The 23,808-nt window shown below is 42.9% G+C and overlaps 1 protein-coding gene across 4 annotated transcripts; it reads right to left on the bottom strand.

The window, feature by feature from the left end:
* Positions 1 to 1,573: 1,573 nt before the first annotated feature.
* LOC139578626 (bromodomain testis-specific protein-like) lies at positions 1,574 to 18,466 on the bottom strand. Of its 4 annotated transcripts, none has more exons than XM_071406472.1 (21): positions 17,774 to 18,466; positions 14,486 to 14,782; positions 14,119 to 14,256; positions 13,849 to 13,990; positions 13,488 to 13,618; positions 12,707 to 13,063; positions 12,417 to 12,545; positions 11,653 to 11,880; positions 11,377 to 11,546; positions 10,900 to 11,189; positions 10,653 to 10,772; positions 10,319 to 10,462; positions 8,986 to 9,044; positions 8,696 to 8,843; positions 7,898 to 8,269; positions 7,597 to 7,670; positions 7,172 to 7,295; positions 6,959 to 7,059; positions 6,648 to 6,832; positions 6,204 to 6,486; positions 1,574 to 6,086 (listed from the first exon to the last, which is right to left on the bottom strand). In XM_071406472.1, the coding sequence occupies exons 2-21, from the start codon at positions 14,684 to 14,686 to the stop codon at positions 6,018 to 6,020; spliced, it is 3,465 nt and encodes a 1,154-aa protein (XP_071262573.1). In that variant the 5' UTR covers positions 14,687 to 14,782; positions 17,774 to 18,466; the 3' UTR covers positions 1,574 to 6,017. The 4 variants fall into 4 exon arrangements, with proteins under 4 accessions (XP_071262573.1, XP_071262574.1, XP_071262575.1 ...); XM_071406473.1 differs by having other exon boundaries at positions 7,172 to 7,292; XM_071406474.1 differs by lacking the exon at positions 7,898 to 8,269 and having other exon boundaries at positions 17,774 to 18,465.
* Positions 18,467 to 23,808: the final 5,342 nt, after the last annotated feature.

Here is a 23,808-nt window from a genome sequence, read left to right as displayed (position 1 = left end):
CAGACTAAGGTTTGCAACTGCACATGGGGACAAAGATCGTACTTTTTTGAGAAATGTCTTCTGGTCTGATGAAACAAAAATAGAACTGTTTGGCAATAATGACCATTATGTTCGGAGGAAAAAGGGGGAGGGCGGCTTACAAGCCAAAGAACACCATCCCAACCGTGAAGCACGGGGGTGGCAGCTTCATGTTGTGGGGGTGCTTTGCTGCAGTAGGGAATGGTGCACTTCACAAAATAGATGGCATCATGAGGGAGGAAAATCATGTGGATATATTGAAGCAACATCTCAAGACATCAGTCAGGAAGTTAAAGCTTGGTTGCAAATGGGTCTTCCAAATGGTCAATGACCCTAAGCATACTTAGGCCTACAAACCTGACTCAGTTACACCAGCTCTGTCAGGAGGAATGGGTCAAAATTCACCCAACCTTTTGTGGGAAGCTTGTGGAAGGCTACCTGGAATGTTTGACCCAAGTTAAGCAATTTAAAGGCAATGCTACCAAATACTAATTGAGTGTATGTAAACTTCTGACCCACTGGGAATGTGATGAATGAATTTCAGCTTTTATTTATTGACTGAAACTGATCTTTACACCTCACCCACTCTGGGATTAAAGGTGAAAGACCGATATTCATGCCTCAAGGGTAAAAATAATCTCTGACTCCAAGGGCTGTAATCCATTGATATGGCAGTAGGTTCTCTCTACTATTCTGACATTTCACATTCTTAAAATAAAGTGGTGATCCTAACTGACCTAAAACAGGGAATTTTTACTAGGATTAAATGTCAGGAATTGTGAAAAACTGAGTTTAAATGTATTTGGCTAAGGTGTATGTAAACTTCCGACATCAACTGTACACGTGTACAAAACATTAAGTGCATCTGCTGTTTTTCCATGACAGTCTGACCAGGTGAATCCAGGTTTAAACTATGACTGATCCCTTATTGATGTCAAATCCACTTCAATCAGTGTAGAATAGAGATGAAGGGGAGGAGACTAAATCTGTCTTTAAGCCTTGAGACATGGATTGTGTATGTGTGCTATTCAGAGGGTGAATGGGCAAGACAAAATATTGAATTGCCTTTGAACAGGGTATGGCAGTTTGTGTCAAGAACTGCAATGATGCTGGGTTTTTCCATTCAAGTTTCCCGTGTGGATCAAAAATGGTCCACCACCCAAAGGACATCTTGCCAACTTGACACAACTGTGGGAAGCTTTGGAGTCAACATGGGCCAGCCTCCTTGTGGAACACTTGACACCTTGCAGAGTCTATGCCCTGACGAATTGAGGCAGGTCTGAGGGCAAATGGGGGGGCAACTCAACATTAGGTGTCCCTAATGTTTTGCATACTGTGTATATTGCTAAGAATGACACACTTAATTGGCATGTAGTGAGTCTTGCATGTCTTGTCAAGTCTCCATCACTTAACAAATTCAAGTGTGTGGGTCTGCATACAGTACCGTGAGCGCATTCTTTTTCCCCAGTATTATCACCTTTTTATTGTAATGAAGACTTTCTGGATATCCCCCTTGATGGGACTGGCTGATCACACATGAAATCAGAACACTAAACACAGAAAATAAACAGTGCTTTAATTAAAAATATTTAATGATTTAGCTTTGTGTGATTTTCTCAAAATGATATTAGTTCTTTCTCTATATGGTATGACATGCACTCATACCACAAGATACAGAATAAAGTGCTGCAGTTCATGTCAAAGTGAAGAAAAAAAATACCCACTGCAGAACAGCTAGAAGCATAGGATAAAAAAACAACATTAAAGTATGTCTGCCCAAAACAATGTAGTCAGGGTTGGATCTCATTTGAAAAAAACAACACAATATAGGCACCAACAATGCCTAAAGTTTCCTAAGCACACCACTATACATGGCACCTAAACAAGGTAAAGTGTAGTTTTAAATAAGTCCAGCATTTGAAGACCGACACCCCCAGCCTCTGTGTAATAAAATTCTAAGTATATTTCTATACAGACAAATATTTTATGTACACACATATTTAAGTATAAAAAAAAATCTGTTCCCAAATAAGTCAAAAATGACATGTACAGTATAGCTCAGAGCATCATATTGAATATTTTTCCACAAAAAGGTGCAGAATTGACTATGAATGACATGAAGGAGTAAAGAACTGGAGATAAACTATACAGTACATGGTATACATAATAGTATTACTATTGGAGTGAAGCCCCCCCCCCAAAAAAAGTCAGGTTATGCATTTCAGCCAAGTCAAAAAGCGTGTAAACAGGTTGATGTGAACACCAGATGAGGCTGGTGGGGGGAGCTATAGGAGGACAGGCTCATTGTAATGACTGGAATGGAATAAATGGAACAGTCAAACATGTGTTTTCCATATGTTTACCGTTCAATTTATTCCATTCCAGCAATTACAATGAGTCCATCCTGCTATAGCTCCTCCCATCAGCCTCTTCTGGTGTACATGGGAGGACTCACCAAGTCAACTGTCCGAAATGGCACCCTATTCCGTATATAGTGCTCTGATCAGAAGGGCAATAGGGTGCCATTTGTGACGCAAGCTAGGTGAAAAGGAAAAGAGTACAACATGTTGGTGGAAAATTTTTCAACATCTCTTAATTTTTTACTCTTCTTTCTCTAAGAGTTAAGCATCACTTCAGTGCAGCTGGTATTTACAAACCAAACCATCACAAGTACAAAAAGTCAAATTCCATCTATATATGGTCCGTTAAGTGTGTGTGTATGTATGTATGACTCAGCAAAAAAAGAAAACATCCCTTTTTCAGGACCCTATCTTTCAAAGATAATTTGAAAAATCCAAATAACTTCACAGATCTTCATTGTAAAGGGTTTAAACACTGTTTCCCACACTTGTTCAGTGAACCATAAACAATTAATGAACATGCACCTGTGGAACTGTAGTTAAGACACTAACAGCTTCCAGACGGTAGGCAATTAAGGTCACAGTTATGAAAACTTAGGACACTAAAGAGGCCTTTTTACTGACTCTGAAAAACACCAAAAGAAAGCTGCCCAGGGTCCCTGCTCATCTGCGTGAACATACCTTAGGCATGCTGCAAGGAGGCATGAGGACTGCAGATGTGGCCAGGGCAATAAATTGCTATGTCCGTACTGTGAGACGCCTAAGACAGCGCTACAGGGAGACAGGACTGACAGCTGATCGTCCTCACAGTGGGAGACCATGCGTAACCCCTGCACAGAATCGGTACATCCGAACATCACACCTGCGGGACAGGTACAGGATGGCAACAACTGCCCGAATTACACCAGGAACGCACAATCCCTCCATCAGTGCTCAGACTGTCCGCAATAGGCTGAGAGAGGCTGGACTGAGGGCTTGTAGGCCTGTTGTAAGGCAGGTCCTCACCAGACATCACCGGCAACAACGTCGCCTATGGGCACATACCCACCGTCGCTGGACCAGACAGGACTGGCAAAAAGTGCTCTTCACTGACGAGTCACGGTTTTGTCTCACCAGAGGTGATGGTCGGATTCGCGCTTATCGTCGAAGAAATTAGCGTTACACAGAGGCCTGTACTCTGGAGCGGGATCGAATTGGAGGTGGAGTGTCCGTTGTGGTCTGGGGCGGTGTGTCACAGCATCATCGGACTGAAATTGTTGTCATTGCAGGCAATCAATGCTGTGCGTTACAGGGAAGACATCCTCCTCCCTCGTGTGGTACCCTTCCTGCAGGCTCATCCTGACATGACCCTCTAGCATGACAATGCCACCAGCCATACTGCTCGTTCTGTGCGTGATTTCCTGCAAGACAGGAATGTCAGTGTTCTGCCATGGCCAGCGAAGAGCCCGGATCTCAATCCCATTGAGCACATCTGGGACCTGTTGGATCGGAGGGTGAGGGCTAGGGCCATTCCCCCCAGAAATGTCCAGGAACTTGCAGGTGCCTTGGTGGAAGAGCGGGGTAACATTACACAGCAATAACTGGCAAATCTGGTGCAGTCCATGAGGAGTAGATGCACTGCAGTACTTAATGCAGCTGGTGGCCACACCATATACTGACTGTTACTTTTGACTCCCCCTTTGTTCAGGGACACATTATTCAATTTCTGTTAGTCACATGTCTGTGGAACTTATTCAGTTTATGTCTCAGTTGTTGAATCTTATGTTCATACAAATATTTACACGTTACGTTTGCTGAAAATAAACGCAGTTGACAGTGAGAGGACATTCTTTTGCTGAGTATATACACACACAATCAGTCAAAAGTTTGGACACACCTACTCATTCCAGGGTTTCTTTATTTTTACTATTTGCTACATTGTAGAAGACAAAGCTATGAAATAACACATATGGAATCATGTAGAAACCAAAGTATTTAATCAAAATATATTTTATATTTGAGATTCTTCAAAAAGTAGCCACCCTTTGCCTTGATGACAGCTTTGTACACTCTTGGCATTCTCTCAACCAGATTCATGAGGTAGTCACTTGGAATGCATTTCAATTAACAGATGTGCCTTGTTAAAAGTTAATTTGTGGAATTTCTTTCCTCCTTAATGCATTTGAGCCAAGCAGTTGTGTTGTGACAAGGTATGGTTGGAATACAGAAGATTTACCAAATAGGGCTAAGACCAAGTCCATATTATGGAAAGAACAGCTCAAATAACAAAGAGAAACGACACTTCATCATTACTTTAAGACATGAAGGTCAGTCAATCTGGAAAATTAAGAACTTTGGAAGTGTATTCAAGTGCAGTCGCAAAGACACATCAACTGTTCAGAGGAGACTGCGTGAATCAGGCCTTCATGGTCGAATTGCTGCAAAGCAACCACTACTAAAAGGACACCAATAAGAAATAACTTGCTTGGGCCAAGAAACACGAGCAATGGACATTAGACCGGGTGAAATCTGTTATTTGGTCTGATGTCCAAATGTGCGATTTTTGGTTCCAACCATTGTGTCTCCGTGAGACGCAGAGTAGGTGAACGGATGATCTCCGCATGTGTGGTTCCCACCATGAAGCATGGAAAAGGAGGTGTGATGTTGTGGGGGGGTGCTTGCTGGTAACACTGATTTAGATTTCAAGGCACACTTAACCAGCATGGCTACCACAGAATTCTGCAGCGATACGCCATCCGATCTGGTTTGCACTTAGTGGGACTATCATTTATTTTTCAACAGGACAATTACCCAACACACACCTCCAGGCAGTGTAAGGGCTATTTGACCAAGAAAGAGAGTGATGGAGTGCTGCATCAGATGACCTGGCCTCCACAATCACCCGACCTCAACCCAATTGAGATGGTTTGGGATGAGTTGAAGGAAAAGCAGCCAACAAGTGCTCAGCATATGTGGGAACTCCTTCAAGACTTCTGGAAAAGCATTCCTCGTGAAGTTGGTTGAGAGAACGCCAAGAGTGTGCAGAACTGTCATCAAGGCAAAGGGTGGCTACTTTGAAGAATCTCAAATATATTTTGATTTGTTTAACACTTTTTTGGTTACATGATTCCATATGTGTTATTTCATAATTTTGATGTCTTCTCTATAATTCTACAATGTAGAATAATAGTAAAAATAAAGAAAAACCCTTGAATGAGTAGGTCCCCAAACTTTTTGACTGGTACTGTATATTTTTTGCAATATCAATATTTTATAGCATCTTCTTACAACAATACTAAAATGTACTGGGGTTATGTCATGTGAGGTTGCCATGCTACAGTACATGCTTCTCCTGTTAAGGATAATAATAGCCTGCATCCCAAATTGCACTCTATTCCATTTTTTTGTGTATTACGTTTGACCAGGGCCAATCAGGCACAAAAGTAGTGCACTATATAGGGGATAGGATGTCATTTGGGACACAGCCATAATGACCCGTTTCCGTCATCTAGATGCAGCGTGGTTGGTTCAGACAGCCAGTGTCGAGGGAGAGAAGGCGCCTAGGGTGTCGTTTACTAAAACAACCTCTATTATTTATTGTCCAACAACAACAGAAGACAGACGTCAGTCACCAGCTGCATGGTCTACTGCCATTTTATTTTAGTCCAGGTTCTTCTCAAATGTTGCCATGATGTCACTCTGCATTGTCATATCAATGACACCAGACATCTGAGGGAGAAAAGGTAAGACGTTTTATTACAGTCTGGATAAAACTACAACAAGGAACAGAAGAATGACCGGCACAATAAAACAAATTAAGACAAAAAGTGAAGTAAAGGAACGTACAGCCTCTCGTCTGCGTCGCTCCTGTTCTCTCCTGCGGGCCATCTCCCTCTCTCTGTCTACAGAGGTCTGGGTAGTGAAGGGCGGAGGTTGGGTTGAGGCAGCCGCTGGAGGCTCCTCTATCAGGGGTTCTGGAGCTTTAGGAGGTTGAGGCTCCACGATTGGCTCCGTCGGCATGGGGATCTCTGCTGGCTCTGGCGCCGGAGTTCTACATGGCAGGTGCTCTGGTTCCGCAGCTCTAGGTGGCACGGGTACTGCCACTGGCAACGATACTGGCATGGTCAGGCTGAAAACACAACACTTTTAGCTGGCTCATCAGGTACCACTCACATATTAATAGAAAGCTACTTTATTGGAGGAGTTTGGGTGAAGCAGCATTACCTACGAGATACACAACTGATAAGAAAAGACCAAAAAAAAAAAAAGATTGGCTGGATGAATAAGTACCTTCTCTTCCCTGAAGCCTTCATCTGAGTCCTCTTTAGAGTGAGAGCTCTCTCTCTCTCCTCCTTCTCAATGGCTGCCCTGCGGAACTTATCAAAGCTCTCCTTTGAAGACTTCACCGTGGAGGGAGTGGAAATGGCCATCTTCCCCAAACTAGCCCAGGAGTCTGCGTTCTTCAGGACAATATCCTATACAGGATAGTTTCACAAATGAAGTGTCACATTTTTTAGACAAATACAAATACTTCCGAAGGGCATGCAGACAGTATATTTCAAGTAATTCATTGTGCTAGTGCTACGTTTCAGTTACATTACCTTTTTGGCGGGTGTGTTTTTTCCATCTGCAGTGGGTTTATTAGCTGGATGAGAGAGGCTGGTGTTTCCACCATCAAACACACCATCAGAGTGTCTGGGATCTGGGGAGGTAGAGAAAATATATTCAGTCCATTAAAAATATGTTTTCATTTGTAATTTATTTGCAGACATTTCCATACACAAAAATGTTTCCACACCCAGAGTTCTGCTTACAAGGCTGTTTCTGCAGAATCCTGGAGTGGGTCTCCCCCAGTGCTTCAGAGGGCCTCCCGTCATCCTTCACTGGCTGTAATAGGCTGTCTTGTAGAGGGGACAACAGCACTGGGCACGGCTGCTGCTACCGCAAAGTGAGATTTAGAGTATTATACCTCCATTACCACTTCCAGGGCTAAGGCCAATGCTATTTCACACAATCAACCGGCTCTCTCCACCCCTGAAAGATTTGGCCAATGAAAAACACATTTCATTTGCAACACAAAGCACTCTGTAGACTTGTATCGATTCTAATTAAATTACCGTCAAAGAAAATATACCAATCAACTCTGGCAATATTTATAAATGCCAAGAACGGAGACATTTAAAGTGTTTTAATCTAACGTCACAATTCATCCATCAACAACAGGAAGATGAGAGCATACCTCATATCTGCCATCAGCAGCCTGTAGTAAAACTGCAGGAGGAGAGGACAGAGGGGTAGGCAGCGCAGACAGACCTGATGGACGGGAGAAAAACAAAGCAGGGCCTTATTCTCCACACAGACAGACACAAACACTATGGATGTAAGCCGGCAGGCAGGCAGTTGAGGAGCAGGATGAGACACGCAGCCAGGGCTACAGCGACACAGACCTTAGCAGCTATGGGTTGAGAAGCATGCAGCACGCAGTGGAGGGGACATGCTAAAAGCTAGGGGGGATGCTAAGCTGACTGAAGAGCCCTTACCTTCCTGTTGTGCCCTATCAGGTGGCCCAGTTTTCATCTCCTGTGTCTGGGCTAGTGATTGACACCGAGGAGAGGGGAGGAGTGCTAGGGGAGAGGGAGGGGTTTGGCGGGAACAGAGCAGGCTGGAGGGAGGTTCGTGTGTGAGTGCAGCTGTTGTGTTGAGTGGGTCTGTGGGCAGACTAAGAGTGGGGTCACAGGAAGAAGGGGGAGTGAGTGAGGGAGTAGTGGGGCTCTCAGAGGGGGCAAGGGGGTCCTGCTGTTGTTGGGGCTGACTGTCAGTGAGCTGCAGGGGGGCCACCATGTTTTTGCGAGGTAGTGGTGCTGCTTTGGCACTTGGTCTTGAAGGCTGCGGAGGCAGGCGGCTGTGTAAGGCTGAGAGTGGAAGGAAGGAGAGGGGGAGATTCAAGAGAAATAATGAGTAAAGGTTGTAGGCTTCTGTCCCTAATCGGACCTCCTGATTAAACTCAACTAAACATCACATCCCATGAGACAGAGCAACACGGCCCAGAGAAATGACCAGGAGCTTTTTCCATCTCTAATCCAAACAATACAAGCTTCTCATTATGTGATTTCCACAAGGGCCTCGGTCCAGTCTTAGACTTTCCATGGGCTTAAAACCTGCTGTTTTACAGGGGAAATTGTATTTCCATAGCTAGGGCTGATAGTACGGATTTGTCAACAACCTTTAAAAAAGTAATAATCAAAAGACAGTGTTACAGAACTTGGCATGGTTGTCCATTGTGTTCCTTAATAGCCAACACACTAACACAGAATGTCAAGGCAACAAACGTTTGCTACCTGGGGGAGACGTGAGTAGCTCTAGAGGAGGCAGGCCTTTTGTTACTACTGCTGGGACTAGCGAGGCAGAGGCAGGCGGGGGCTGGCTGGTCTGGAGAGAGGACTCCGACAATGGGTCTTTCTTAGCAGATTTCTTCTTTGTGGAATTCTGTTTGACGGGGGGGGGGGGGTAAAAAAATGGCTTACAATTTATAATGAAAACACTGTAGTTCCAAGTATATTAATCCAACTATAAGGTATAACCCATGTGAACCAGACCACTGGGTTAGAGGAAGTAGTTAGATATTTACCTTGATCTTGAACTTGTGTGGCGTGTCTTTGCATTTCTTTTTCTTCTCAGATTTCTTTACTGAAAGACATGCGCAATAGTAATTCAATTTATCCACAGTTGGATAAATGGAGAATAAATAAAAACATCTTTACTTACCTTTAAATAATACTAAAAACAATTCCACTGATCTACTCTGAAATCACTACTTTCATATGCAGTTTTCAGTAAAAGCTAGTTGTGGTTGCAAGCTAATGTGTCTAGTAGGAATGAACTGTTTGACGATGCGATACAAATTCAAAGAAAAACACAATTTAACCGTAAAATGTAAAACTGTCTATCAAAATGTATTTATTTGAAACTCTAGGTGTCGACCACCAAGACGCATACGTTTAAAATTCTACCCATATTAGGTACAAATGGAACAAACAAAAAAAACATTTTCAATGGCTACAAAATGAAGCAGTGTAAGAGAAATCCTACTCCATCAAGCTCTGCATTAGCGTTACAATCTGTCGAGTACTTCAAATACAAATCTGATGTACGTGTATTATGCTTATATTGCTCCATACAAAATCTTGCAAAAACAAAGAAACCGAGTACAATCAATTGGTGAACAGGGATGAGTGCCGCTGTCTAAAGTGAGGACCAGCTTTGACTCTGCAACGGTTCAGAGAGTATGGAGGGTGAGATGAGAGGGGGGGTTGAAGGGTATTGTAATGCTGTCTGGTACTTCTCTAACCGTATTCATCTGATTTTTGCGATGTTTATAGAAGATGTATACTGGTAGGAGTGTAAATAAGATCTTCGGCTTATAAATAGCACTTGGCCTGTATGGGCTGTTTTTAAGAACTTGTCCCAATTCTTAATTTACTTCAGATTTGCACGGCAGCAGTCTGGTGCCCGCTAGATAAATGACATTTGGCACAGAAATCTGGCTGGCCTCATTTCAAACTAAGCACCATTTGTTTGCATTAAAACAATAACATACAAATAAATACAGCACCGTAATAATCAAAAGATAGACTTTGGTGACAGTTCACTGCTTTCTGTAGTACAGACTAAGTGCACGAATAGATAAATAAATATAAAAAACACCCATTGAACGAACATACAAAAACATGAAAACGATAACACACTAATATTTCTTCAAGTATTTTGGTTTTGCCAGCAGGTGAAAAAGTTCTGTGCTACAGAGGCTAGAGTCCAGGTGAGTATTTAGCCGTATCGTTTTCTCTCACTCCATTTGTGTACAGCGAGTGGGGGAAGTGGGGAGGGTGTGCCCTTGCAGGAAAGCGAAGTGGGTATGTGGGGGTGGGGGGGGGTAGTGCTTAGTGCTGAGGAGAACAGCTAACCTGATTCAGAGTCACTGCTATCAGAAGTGCTAGAATCACTACTACTGCTGGAGCGGTCAGAGCCGGAGGAGGAAGAGCTGCTGCTCTCACTGAGACGGGACGGCCGGGCCAAGTCTGGGACAGAAGGAGCTATAGGGGGCTCATCTGGAGGGAAACAGAGGGACAATGGTCACGTGTAGAACAACAGAGAGAAAGACAGAGCCGAGCACTGCACAATTGCGTTACTCACTATTGGACAGCAGAGAGAAAACAGAAGAACCCGTTTCCCCCAGACAACAAGGCCCCTAAGTCAGACATACTGGTCCTTACTACTACAGCTTCAGAGTTCACTTACTTGTTGCCTTTTTCTTCTTGGCCAGTGAGCTCGGCTCGTCAGTAATACTCTGGCGAGGTTTCTCTGCATCCTGCTCCTTCACAGTCTGCATCTCTCCTTTGGCTTTCACCAGCTTATTCACTGGAGGAATAGGGGAAATAATGACATTTGAGCCGAGTAAAGTCCTTGGTCAGGAGTACAGAGATACATGTGCAACAACCAACCCGCAAGGAACCGAGAAAGGAAGGTGTGTACTGCAACTACTCACGGTTGGGTTTCTTGGGCCGTTTCCTGAAGCAGGTCGTGACGAAGCGCTCCAGGGCCCTGAGGGTGGAGGGCTTGAGGGTCTCAAAGTCGATCTCTATCTCCTCAGGGTTGGCGTCTCGGAGCGAGGCCTCCCTGGCCTGGATGATGTTCACCACCTTGCCCAGCTTGTCCCCCGGCAGCTTGTTGATGTCCAGGCTCAGCTGCCTCTTCTCACCGTACAACATGGGCACCGCCAGCCCCTCGTCCTCCTCAGACTCCACAGGGAGAGCCATCTTCCTCCTCTTGCCATGCCTTTAGAGAGGTAAAAAGACATTCAGGAACACTTTGTAGGACAATGAAAGTTAGTAAAATAATAACAGAGGCCACTGGCAACACGAAAGTCAATCCTTTGAAATGGTTTGAAAAAAAATGAGGTTCCACTGGGGAGGGAGATTATTATTATTATTTTTTTATCATCAACAACGACTTGGTCACTTACACAGCTGGCGTGCCCTTGTTAATGCACTTCTTCTGTACTTTGGGTTTCCTCAAGTCTTCATGCGTCGGTCTTCTACTCATTTCCTTTTTTCTTCTCTCCTTTGATTTCTCCTTCGGTTTGAGCAGGGGCTCCTGGGTGAGTCTCTGCAGCTGATCGTGCACCGCTTTCAACTGAGGAGAAGAGCGGAGGGGGCATCAGTTAGATACACAGTAGTAGGTAACAGAACAGTGACGTCAGCATGGCCAGGTACAATGACAGAAACAGGTGACGGCATACCTGTTCCTCTAGCTTAGCCAACCGTAGAGCTCTGGCCTCTTCTTCCTCAGAGTCTGAGGAGGACTCTGATTCCGAGGAGCTCTCGCTGGTACTGCTGCCTGTGCTGGAGGAGCTCTCAGGCCCATCTCCTCTCCCTCTCTTGTCCCTGTGGTGACTGTGGTGTCCTGGACCACCCGCCCTCCTCACTGGCTCGTCTGGAAGCTTCAGCCAGCGCTCCTCAAACACATCCTGGTGGGTAGGGCCACAATTCATCTAGTCAAACATTCTCACCAACCATCCATCTTCATATTTAGGGATGCAAACTGGTGACTTTTTTTTGTTTTGCACTGTAACACATGAAGAAAATGTGCTCATTTTGAGAGTAGTGTTGTCCTAAAACCAACATTCGACTAATGAAGCGATACCAAGCGATATCACAATACAGAGTAGTATCGTGATACATTCATGTCTGCACACCCCAGCACGGCATAATATCATTTTAAAAACTGGAGATGCGCAGAAAGAGTGGACAGAGAGAAGCAGGAGTGAGCAATGGTTGGTAGTGGATGCAGCCGGCTGATCACATCTGTCACACGTGACATTGGATGGAGCACATATCTAACATCGCGGTCTGAATTCTCCATGAGAAAGACACCCCACGCCCCTTCAGATCTACACGATTCACGTGGCTGGCCCATTTTGAGATCAAATGCATGCCTGCATATTGTAATATCATTATTGCAATTCATTTAGACAAGACTGGTTGAAAACACGGGCAATCATACCTGGAGTTTTCTTGCCATAATAACAACCTCATGGGTGGGTGGGTTGTATTTGTAACAGTTGGAGAACATGAGTCTGAAATCAGCAGCAAAATCCTGGGCATCCATGTATTCCCGTTCAACCATTTTTTTCTGTGAAAAAACACGTACGTCTTCAGTATCATCACAAATACGGTCATCTTCAATATTGAGAGAGAACAAGGGACAAGATATTGATTGGCCAATGTAACCCTGGCAGATACTAAGTGGCCTCTCTCGTTCAACACAAGTTTAGTGTAACACGGCCATCTAACCCGTATGGTGCCCAGGTCCATGGGCTGCATGATGACGTCGTGGTAGTCGTGTAGACCCAGGGCCTCCGTATCCACCGGCTTGTAGAAGGGCCAGGTGTAGGCCGCGTGCCTCTTGGTGAACATCTCCTTCAGGATGCAGTTACAGAAGCGGAGCTGATCCGATAGCTTACTAGTCTGTCTCTGGTGGTAATCAGGCAGGTCTTTCCTGGGGGGTTTGATGGGCCGACTGCTGCCCCGCCTGGAGAACAGCTTACAGGGTGTCGAGCCGTCAACGACGGGGGACGACTCGCAGCTGGTGATCGGAGAAGAGGCTGTCGGCGTGGTGGCGTCTGCTTTTCTCTTCACACCCTTCTCGATCTGAAACGATGTGAACACAACAGAGAAGGGTAGAAATGCAATCACAAAATACAGACTAAACCATTTGCACAAACTTCAAAAAGGTGATGTTTATGTGGCATGTTTAAGTATTATAGAAGTTAAATCTCCGCTGTTGAAAATAAAATGTTAGTCTAAAAGAAATGTGAGATAATGTATAGATCATTTTTATAGTGGAGCTCTAGTATATAAATTGCCTGGCTGGGCTGATGAGACAGTGGATTGTGCAGTCAGATGGAACAGAGTAAAAAGGCATTTTAACGACATAGATTTAGCGGGTGGTAACTTGTGGAATAGACACCGGCTGGAAAGCGGTTTTAACCAAATCGGCATTGAGGATAAGAACCACCCGTTGTATAAAATATATAAAGTACATATAGTGAGGTAATTGTGAAGAGGTACTGACTTTGGCTGCTATCTTAGAGGAGAGCTGGGCAGCAGGGGGGATGGTGTGGTGGGCCTCAAGAGGGATGACCGTCACCGTCTGCTGGAACACCACCTCAGACACAGGGGACTGGGGCCTCAGCTTTATAATACCTACAAAGAGGACATTAAGAAGTCAGAATGTAGTCATTGGAAAACATGAAAGACAGTACGGTTGCATCCCAAATGGCAACCTATTCCCTTTTATAGTACACTACTTTTGACTAGTGCCCAATGGCCCTGGTCAAAAGTAGTGTACTATAAAAGGGAATAGGGTGCCACCCATTTGGGACGCATACAATGTTTGTGTAAGATTAAGCCGCTGGAGAGGCTGTGTAGCTTACCAGCAGAGGACTTCCTCCCACCCTTCACTGGGGTCTTGGTTGTGATGGCAGATATCTCAGTCTCCTCCTGGTGCATCTCAGCCACTCTCTGTAGGAAGATCTTCTCCAAGGCCTGGGCCATCAGAACTATGTCATCTCCAGGCTGAAAACATGTTGAATAACAATTATTGAGCATTCATTGAATGGGAGACTATGTAGGCCGACACTATGTGTGTGGTGAGTGAATACAATATGATTATGACATTTCAACGTTTTTTTCTTCTTCTTTACCCGATTATATACATAGCAGTTGGTGAACAGTTTGTTGAAGTCTTCAATGCATTCCATCGCTTTCCAGTAATAATTATTCTGAAGACGCTTCTTGATGGTGCTCAAGTCCATTGGCGTCTTGATAATTGTATAGTAATCCTAAAAACAGAGAAACAACGGGAAAATCATTCATAAGAGGTCGTGATGGATGTGCATGGAGGAAATGTAAAAAATAAACAAGTACTAAAATGAAAAACATTTGATAATTACATTTCAGTAATTTAGCAGATTCATTTATCTAGAGCAACTTATAGTCAGTGCATTCAAGTTAGTTAAGTAGGGAAAACCCCCATATCAGTCATTGCAAGTAACAAAAAGTGAGACTGACTGGAATGTGCAGTCCGACAGCATCCACAGGCGTCCTGAAAGGCCAGGAGAAGTTGTGTCTCCACAGAGCCTTGACCACCACCTTCTCCAGGTACTGCAGCTGGTTTGTGATGCGGCCGGGCTTCTTGGAATTGTTGAACTCCGGGGGAGGAGGGTTCACGCCTCCCACCACGGACATCGGGGGACATACGGCGTCTGTCATCGTGGTGCAGTCCGAAGGTCGGTATACACGGGGTAGGAATTCAGAGCGGCACTTGTTTCCTGTAGCTCAGCTCTCAAACATATTCCTCCAAGACCACTGAAAGAGAGGGGTGGTTTTCAGCACGGATATGTTTTTTCTCCTCCCCGCACCAGATAACTGCACAATTGTGTGACAAAAAAATGATGTCACACCGTCATGCGAGTTGCTGAACTGACTGTTCAATTAGCACAGGAAGGCTTTTGCTCTGAAAGTCGTTCCCGTTCCATGCATTTGATCTATTCCAGAGCTAGCACACCTGATTCAATTAATTATCAAGCCCTTGAGTAGGATAATCAGGCGAGCTAGATCAGAGCTACAACAAAATTGTCTAGGGATCCCCAAGGAAAGTTGAAAACTGCTGCAATAGGTAAACTAGTCACTGCCATATCGTACACCAGTGTGTGTCCATAGACCGAAACCAATCTGCCTTTTTGGTACTATTTTGAGCAGGGGACAAAAAAAAAATATTACTAACAAGGGTTTTTGGTAAATAAAATTCAGAGCAAAACACGACTACAAAAAGCAACCAATTTAAAGCTGCAATGTGTCACCTTTTGGACAATCCAACCAAATTCATATAGAAAAGTGTGTTGTAGATCCATCGTGATCATTGAAAGCAAGTCTAAGGAGCAGTAGATCTGGTCTATGTGCGCTATTTCTATGCTTCCTTTTACTTTTGGTTTAGTACACCAGCGGTTTTGACAGTACAATGATTCTCTACACTACACTTGCTGGTTGTCACAAACTGAAATTAGGCAAACTATTAGACTTTTAGCAACCAGGAAATGGCGGAGCAATTTCTGCACCTGGCATCTTTAACCCTATGCAATTCAGAACTGCTGGTTTCTACTGCCATCTACTGGAACTATGTATTCTTGGCCACAGTCAACATTACAATTCTGGTGTCCAATGTGGCATCTAAAGCACCAAACTCGCTTACCTCATATCTGTCAAAGGAACATGGCTTGATAAACAAGACCGGAAATAGTTTGACCAATTCTTCCATCAAATCACTGCAAAGCACCTCTGAGCTGCGCTTTCCTCGCTACCATCAACTAAAACAGCTACATTAGTTTTATGAAAAGTATGGTTGTGTCAATTGACACTACAAAGCATGCAACTGATGAACTTCAAAACATCAATGTTTTCACTCAAACATTTTTTGCAATTAGTTACACTCAAGAAGCAACTTTCTAGACATCAACCCATGAAAAAGCATTAGGCCCATTTTCTCTTCGCAGTGTCCCAAAAGTAGAAAATAGTCACTAAGTTCAAGGTTCTGCTTCACAGTACTATTCCAGGACAATCGCTACTACGTCTTTTTATGATGGGTCAACCCCTTGGTATTCCATTCAAAACATCTTCATAAAATGCATAAGAAATTACTTGCATAACATATGTACAAACTACATGGTCCATAATAAGGTAAACTATAGGCTCCATCTCACTGGGAAATGCCCAATCAGTTAAAGACAAGGTTTCAGGCTGAGGACCTTTACTGTAACAAAGCAGTGAAATTCAAACTAGGTGACAGCTCACACACACACACAAAAAAAAAATTGTGCTGGCACAGATGGATGTCTTTATCACCTACTTACCCGATCAAGAATATTGCTATCTTCAAAGTGCGTATTCAATTGGCTCGGACTTTTGCCCATACCCAATCAAAGAATTTACATTACAAGTTATATTGATCTTTCTAGGCAGTTTATTTTCATTAAATACATTGGATTGTTACAGAGAAACCATAATTTGTTCTCCCAAGGACAACATACAAAACCAGTATCAACAAAGAAAATGAACATTCATAACAAAACTCAAATCAGTTTCCAATTAACGTTACGTAATATAAGCGGTAGTATCTTAATTAAAAAAACATACACGACACTAATACTGAACAAAACATTTGAGTTGTGAAAGTCAAGAACTGAATGGAAAGAAACAAAAATGTCATAATTGTTTTATTTACTAGAACCTAACGTTACACATTAGTGGGTGTATTACATGTGATTTGTGATGGATGGTAAGGGTGCGTGTCATTATTAAAAGCTGTTGTTTATTCGGGCCGTGCTATCCGGGATACTTTGAGACGTCCCTACCAACTGAAGTTGCAATGTACAATGGTTAAGGTAAGGGTTATGGTTGGAAAGTACCTGGTGCCACAAATTAATTAAATTAATTAACACCTAACACACATGAGGCATGTATTATGACTCGAAATGTTGCCTATCACTAGCAGCACAATATCACCAAGTAAAATTCGGAGTATCTCCTTCACTTAGTCAGAATTACCTTCATTCGCTATGTGTTATCAAAGGTCAGGGTATGGACGTCCCAAGGATCCCAGATAGGACCGAGAAACAATGCGTCACTTTGCCATTTCTGACTGCCAATTGCCTGCCCTCTACTGGGGGGGGGGGGTAATTTAATACAAAATATAGCTAGTAACATATCTACTATATATAGCTAGCAAGTCGGCTACAACAATGATGATCAGACCAGTTAACGTTAGTAACTAGCAATTAATAATCGTTAGTTATATAGTTCGTTTGCGCCCATCGTCGGTCAACTCTACGCTTGAATGATGCGTTCAACGTGGTCGACCAAAATGTGGTGTCCAGTAGCGCGTGAACTAGAGAATGTTAGCCTAGATTAGCAAGATAGCTGACACGGAATTCGTACCAAAACACGAACGCGTCTCCCAGCCAACATCAAATTCTACATTAGGGCTCTACCGTTTATGCTTGAATCCTAAACATAGTTCAGATTAATGCACCGAATGTGACACAAGCGAACCATAGCTATAACGTTACACAGTAGTAGCTAACGTGAGTTAAAAATGTTAGCTAGCTAGTTTGACGGACCAAATGGTGACAGGAAACGATCTGTGTCTAAAGGCCACCACACAAAAAGTAGGTCAACCTCTCAAATGAAACAACCCCCCCCACACACACAAGCCATCCGTTTCAACGTTATGAGATACAATAAAGTAATCAGCTGATTAAATGCAATGTGTTGGATATCGATCCCTGAACTCTACACATTTACCTTTCCGTCTCTGGCACAACAAGATTGTTTTTACTGCCGAACTGAGACAGACCCTCTTTGCCGACCGTGTTCTGCTGGAAGGATGCCCAATGAGACTGTCGCAGATGATGCAGTGGATAAAAGTGCTATTTTTTAGCCTTTTAACGAATAAAAACACAATAGAAGGTTTAAACAATATTAAGTACGTTGAAAACTAGTCTTCAATGGCGGACGTCTCTATGGGCAACCGCCTCATTTATACGCTTCAGTTCAGAAGTCGATCGGTGATTGGTCAAACCAGTTCACGTGCTACATTCAGTTCTTGATTTATTCTATAGCGTGGGACAGGATTTAGTTTTACTTAAACACAAATATCCTAGTAACATCAAACATCGGTTCACCGTAAGCTCACCGATATTCGCGTGCTTTTTTTCGATGTAGTAACCTAGATAGTTTGACAGCTACAGAGGCATTCGTAAAAAAACAATCACGGGTAACCCAGGGTATTTTTCAAAATGCAACACAACTGGTCAATCCACATCACATGACCATTCTAGAACCTTCGGTTGATGTTTGAGTAGGACATGTCCGCTAAACAATCAATTTCTTTCGAACATTATACAAAAATGCGTTTCTAATCCCTGTTTCATCGATATGGTGCCCGTCCTAAAGAAAGCGTTCAGCTGAGAAATATGTTGGAATAGCTTTTCGAGTGGAGTTTGGGATTCCGTCAAAATACGCATGCGTACTCTTTGGCTTTGCGATTGGCTCAGCAATTGGAGCTTAACTGACGTCATGTCTAGCCATGTTGTTAGCCCAGTTGATACATAATTGATTTGAGCTTAGTAGTAAAATGCTGTCAAAGAGTTGATGATTTAGATTCCAAACTTCTCTGATACTTTTCTGTCGTCGTGGGAGGGACATGGTAAACCAGCCGCTAAACTTGAGTGGCAGTCTGTTTGTGCTATCATTCATCATATGCCAAACATTGTTACAGTAACCACGTTTCCATCCACAGCTTTATGTGAGGAAAAATCACGACAGCTGTGATGGAAACAGGAAGTTTCCGTTCAATTTTATAAATGCTGACAGATAATTTGTTCTTTCAAAGGTGGGATCTTTTTGTGTTGGTTTAAATGAATAATGGAGAACTGGTGGTGGAAACGCCATATATGCGCAAAATATTGGTTTAAAAACCGTCATATGGATGTAAACTTGGAGTCGTGATGATATGGTGTGGTCCTCCCACTACGACTTGTGAAAACATGCAGTTTATCAGGCTACAGATTAAATAATTTGATGAAGCCCGCTGTTTGGTGAAACTGAGAAGACATTGACAGTCCTTTTGAGTTTTGAAGTAGGGTCTTTACCTGATAAATATGATATGTCAGTTAAGTTATCCAATGAGAGCCTTTGTGCAGAACCCACTAAGGTGTTTCAGATGTCAAGTGTTGAAGCAGTGTGTAGGAGGGAAATTCCCGAGATGTGATAATTGTGTGTGAGGGCATGGGACATAGGAATGTGTTGTATCGGTGGAAAAAAATGTGTCAATATGTGGGGATGCTCATGTTGCTGGGGATCAGAACTTTCCGCTGCAAGATAGACAGGTTGAAATTGCCATGGTCAGAGTAGAACAGAAGGTGTCATATGCTGAGGATGATGGCTCAAGGGTGAGTAGTGTGGAAAGTGACAAAGTGCTCTTATAGGACCAGGGCACAAATAATAATAGAATAATAATCAATAATTTTTCTCATTATTTAACCATCTTACATATAAAACCTGATTTGTTCATCGAAAATTGTGAATAATTCACCACAGCTTAATGAGAAGGTTATGCTTGAAAGGATGCACATAACTCTGCAATGTTGGGTTGTATTGGAGAGTCTCAGTTTTAAATCATTTTCCACACAGTCTATGCCTGTATTTAGTTTTCATGCTAGTAAGGGCCGAGAATCCACTCTCGCATAGGTACATGGTTGCAAAGGGCATCAATGTCTTATCAGCACAATTTGCCAAGGCAGGATACTCTTGAGCACAGCCCAATCCAGAAATCTGTCAGTGGCTTCTGATTAAATTCAATTTTCACAGAACTGCTTGTTGCAATTTCGATGAGGCTCTCTTGTTCAGATATCGGTAAGTGGACTGAAGGCAGGGCATGAAAGGGATAACGAATCCAGTTGTTTTGTTTGTCATCCGTTTCGGGAAAGTACCTGCGTAATTGCGCACCCAACTCACTCAGATGCTTCGCTAAATCACATTTGATGTCTGTAAGCTTGAGTTCATTTGCACACAAAAAATCATACAATGATGGAAAGACCTGTGTGTTGTCCTTGTTAATGCAGACAGAGAAGAGTTCCAACTTCTTAATCATAGCCTCAGTTTTGTCCCGCATGTTGAATATAGTTGCGGAGAGTCCCTATAATCCTAGATTCAGATCATTCAGGTGAGAAAAAAACACCCAGATAGGCCAGTCGTGTGAGAAACTCGTCATCATGCAAGCGGTCAGACTTTAAGCTCGTCCCTCAATTTTAAAAAACGTGTCAATACTTTGCCCCTTGATAACCAGTGCACTTCTGTATGTTGTAAAAGCGTTACATGGTCGCTGCCCATATCATTGCATAGTGTAGAAAATACACGAGAGTTCAGGGGTCTTGCTTTAACAAAGTTAACCATTTTCACTGTAGTGTCCAAAACGTCTTTCAAGCTGTCGGGCATTCCCTTGGTAGCAAGAGCCTCTTGTGGATGCTGCAGTGTACCCAAGTGGTGTCGGGAGCAACTGCTTGCATGCGCGTTACCGCTCCACTATGTCTCCGTGTCATGGCTTTTGGGCCATCAGTGCAGATTCCAACACATCTCGACCACCAAAGTCCCTTTGATGTCATAAAGCTGTCCAGTACTTTAAAAATATCCTCTCCTGTTGTCCAGGTTTCCAGTGGTTTGCAGAAGAGGATGTCTTCCTTAATTGACCCCCCCCATAAACATAGCGGACATACACCAGGAGCTGTGCCAGGCCCGCCACGTCTGTTGACGCATCCAGCTGTAACGCATAGAATTTACTGGCTTGTATGCGAAGCAGTAATTGTTTCAAAACATCTCCTGCAATGTAACTGATGCGTCGTGAAACAGTGTTGTTTGATGAAGGCATTGCCTGTATAGTTTTTTGGGCCTTTTCTCCCAGTAATGTCCCCGCTATATCCCGCGGCAGCAGGAAGAATGAAATAATAGTATGGGGCTTGTCTGTCCTAGCCACTCGGTAGCTCACCATATAAGACGCTTCTAGTCCCTTCTTATTAATGGTATCTTATGCTTTTATACATGTCTTACTACTCGAACGTCGTCTTAATTCTCACTCAAGCAACTCCCGTGGCTTATTTTTTATATTGGCATATTTTGTTAAATGTCTAAATGTCTGCACAAGAGTGAAGGTTTCATTGAGTTGTGAGATAGTACTTTTGCACATATAACACTGTGGCTGAGCAAAGGCACTACTCCCAATATAAGTGAACCCCAAATCAATGTAGTTCTCATCATATTTGCTCCCCTTCGATGATTCAACGTCCCTGTCTGTTGTTCGGTGCTTTCCCGGGTAAGGGGGCAGTAGCTCTTTGGCTGCATCAGATTCACAACTGTCACTGTCCATGCTAGCTGGGCTAACAACAAATGTAGAATTACTGATGCTAGCATTGGATGTGCTCGTGGAAGCAGAACAGCTTGTGTCGTCGTCAGGTGGAGGTGTAGTACTGCTGGTAGTAGCAGTACTATCAGTAGAGCTGGTATGTGTCTTGTTGGGGTAGGTTCCTTGTTCCATGTCAATCATTTGCTTATTGGTGAAATCAGCAATCAGACAATATCTTTAAGTAAATCAATCATTCATTTATTAATACAATTGTATTAGTAAGTTCTGAAAAATAGGAAAGGGTCCAAGTTGCTTTAATATGCTTGCAGTCAACCCCTAGTGATGTAACTGCCTACGTCAACACCTTCTACTCATGAGACCAATCCCCTGCATCAGGAGAGACAATAGTTCCAGTGTTTTCTAAGGGCTCAGCATTAATTTTCCACTCCCCAAGTAGCTTTATAGTGGTATGTCTGACTAGTCTCTTATCTCTTTCACTCCCCTGCAGGGTTCTGTGACTATGAATCTCTTTTAGCCTTGAGGCGCTTTCTCACAGACACCCTGTTTTGACTGCAATAACTCACACATCTCTCAGACAGTTTCTTATAAGAAGCAGAGACTAGAAAGGAACTGTGGAGCAATATTAAACCTTATAATGCATATATATATTGCTAATCTGTAGTCCAGAACCCTCTAAATGCAGTGGGGGAGGGGTCTTATAGCCCTTCTATTAATACAACATAAGCATAATCCATTTTTATAATACATTAATCATTTGGTGCAGCCCCTATCATGACCCCAAGGTGAACCCCATCAGTCTCTATGGACAGGGCCTTACTGTTTTTTAACCATTTAACAATTTTTGAGCAAATGGAATGAGCAGCAGCTACGTTTGGCTACATACCGTTAGTGGAATTCCCTCGGGAAAGTAACGGTTAATGTCATTTCGGCAGTGTATCAAATACTTGTTCTCCCCACTGTATATATATATATATATATATATATATATATATATATACAGTTAAAGTCGGAAGTTTACATACACTTATGTGGAGTCATTAACTCGTTTTTCAACCACTCCACAAATTTCTTGTTAACAAACTATAGTTTTGGCAAGTCGGCTAGGACATCTACTTTGTGCATGACACAAGTAATTTTTCCAACAATTGTTTACAGACAGATTATTTCACTTATAATTCACTGTATCACAATTCCAGTGGGTTATAAATTTGCATACACTAAGTTACAGATACTATTTAATGAAGCTGCCAGTTGAGGACTTGTGAGGCGTCTGTTTCTAAAACTAGACACTCTAATGTACTTGTCCTCTTGCTCAGTTGTGCACCGGGGCCTCCCACTCCTCTTTCTGTTCTGGTTAGAGCCAGTTTGTGCTGTTCTGTGAAGGGAGTAGTACACAGCGTTGTACAAGTTCTTCAGTTTCTTGGCAATTTTTCACATGGAATAGCCTTGCTTTCTCAGAACAAGAATAGACTGACAAGTTTCAGAAGAAAGTGCTTTGTTTCTGGATGTTTTGAGCCTATAATCGAACCCACAAATGCTGATGCTCCAGATACTCTAAAGAAGGTCAGTTTTATTGCTACTTTAATCAGCACAATAGATTTCAGCTGTGCTAACATAATTGCAAAAGGGTTTTCTAATGATCAATTAGCCTTTTAAAATGATAAACTTGAATTAGCTAACACAATGTGCCATTGGAACACAGGAGTGATGGTTGCTGATAATGGGCCTCTGTGTGCTTGTGTAGATATTCCATAAGAAATCAGCCATTTCCAGCTATATTAGTAATTTACAACATTAACAATGTCTACACTGTATTTCTCATTAATTTGATGTCATTTTAAAGGACAAAAAATTTGCTTTTCTTTAAAAAACAAGAAAATTTCTAAGTGACCCCAAACTTTAGAACGGTAGTGTAATTCTGGAAAGCAAGTTCTATGTGGATGCATACTGGGATATGATCCGGGTAGCTTAAGATAATAATATTGGCGAATATACTGATACGGTGACTGAGTTTTTCAGGAAGTGTATACGAGATGTTGTACCCACTGTGACTATTAAAACCTACCCTAACCAGAAACCGTGGATCGATGGCAACATTCGCGCAGAACAAAGCGCGAACCACCGCATTTAACCATGGCAAGGTGACTGGGAATATGGAAGAATACAGACAGTGTAGTTATTCCCTCCGTAAGACAATCAAACAGGCAAAACGTCAGTATAAAGACAAAGTGGAGTCGCAATTCAACGGCTCAGACATGAGATGTATGTGACAGGGTCTACAGACAATCACAGACTACAAAAGGAAAACCAGCCACGTCGCGGACACCGACGTCTTGCTTCCGGACAAGCTAAACACCTTCGCCCGCTTTGAGGATAACACAGTGCTACCGACGCGGCCCTCGACCAAGGACTGTGGGCT

The sequence above is a fragment of the Salvelinus alpinus genome, chromosome 6 (assembly GCF_045679555.1).
Source record: "Salvelinus alpinus chromosome 6, SLU_Salpinus.1, whole genome shotgun sequence".
NCBI lineage: Eukaryota > Metazoa > Chordata > Actinopteri > Salmoniformes > Salmonidae > Salvelinus > Salvelinus alpinus.
The sequence above is the reverse complement of the archived record's forward strand: the minus strand, read 5'-3'. Positions and strand labels throughout refer to the sequence as shown.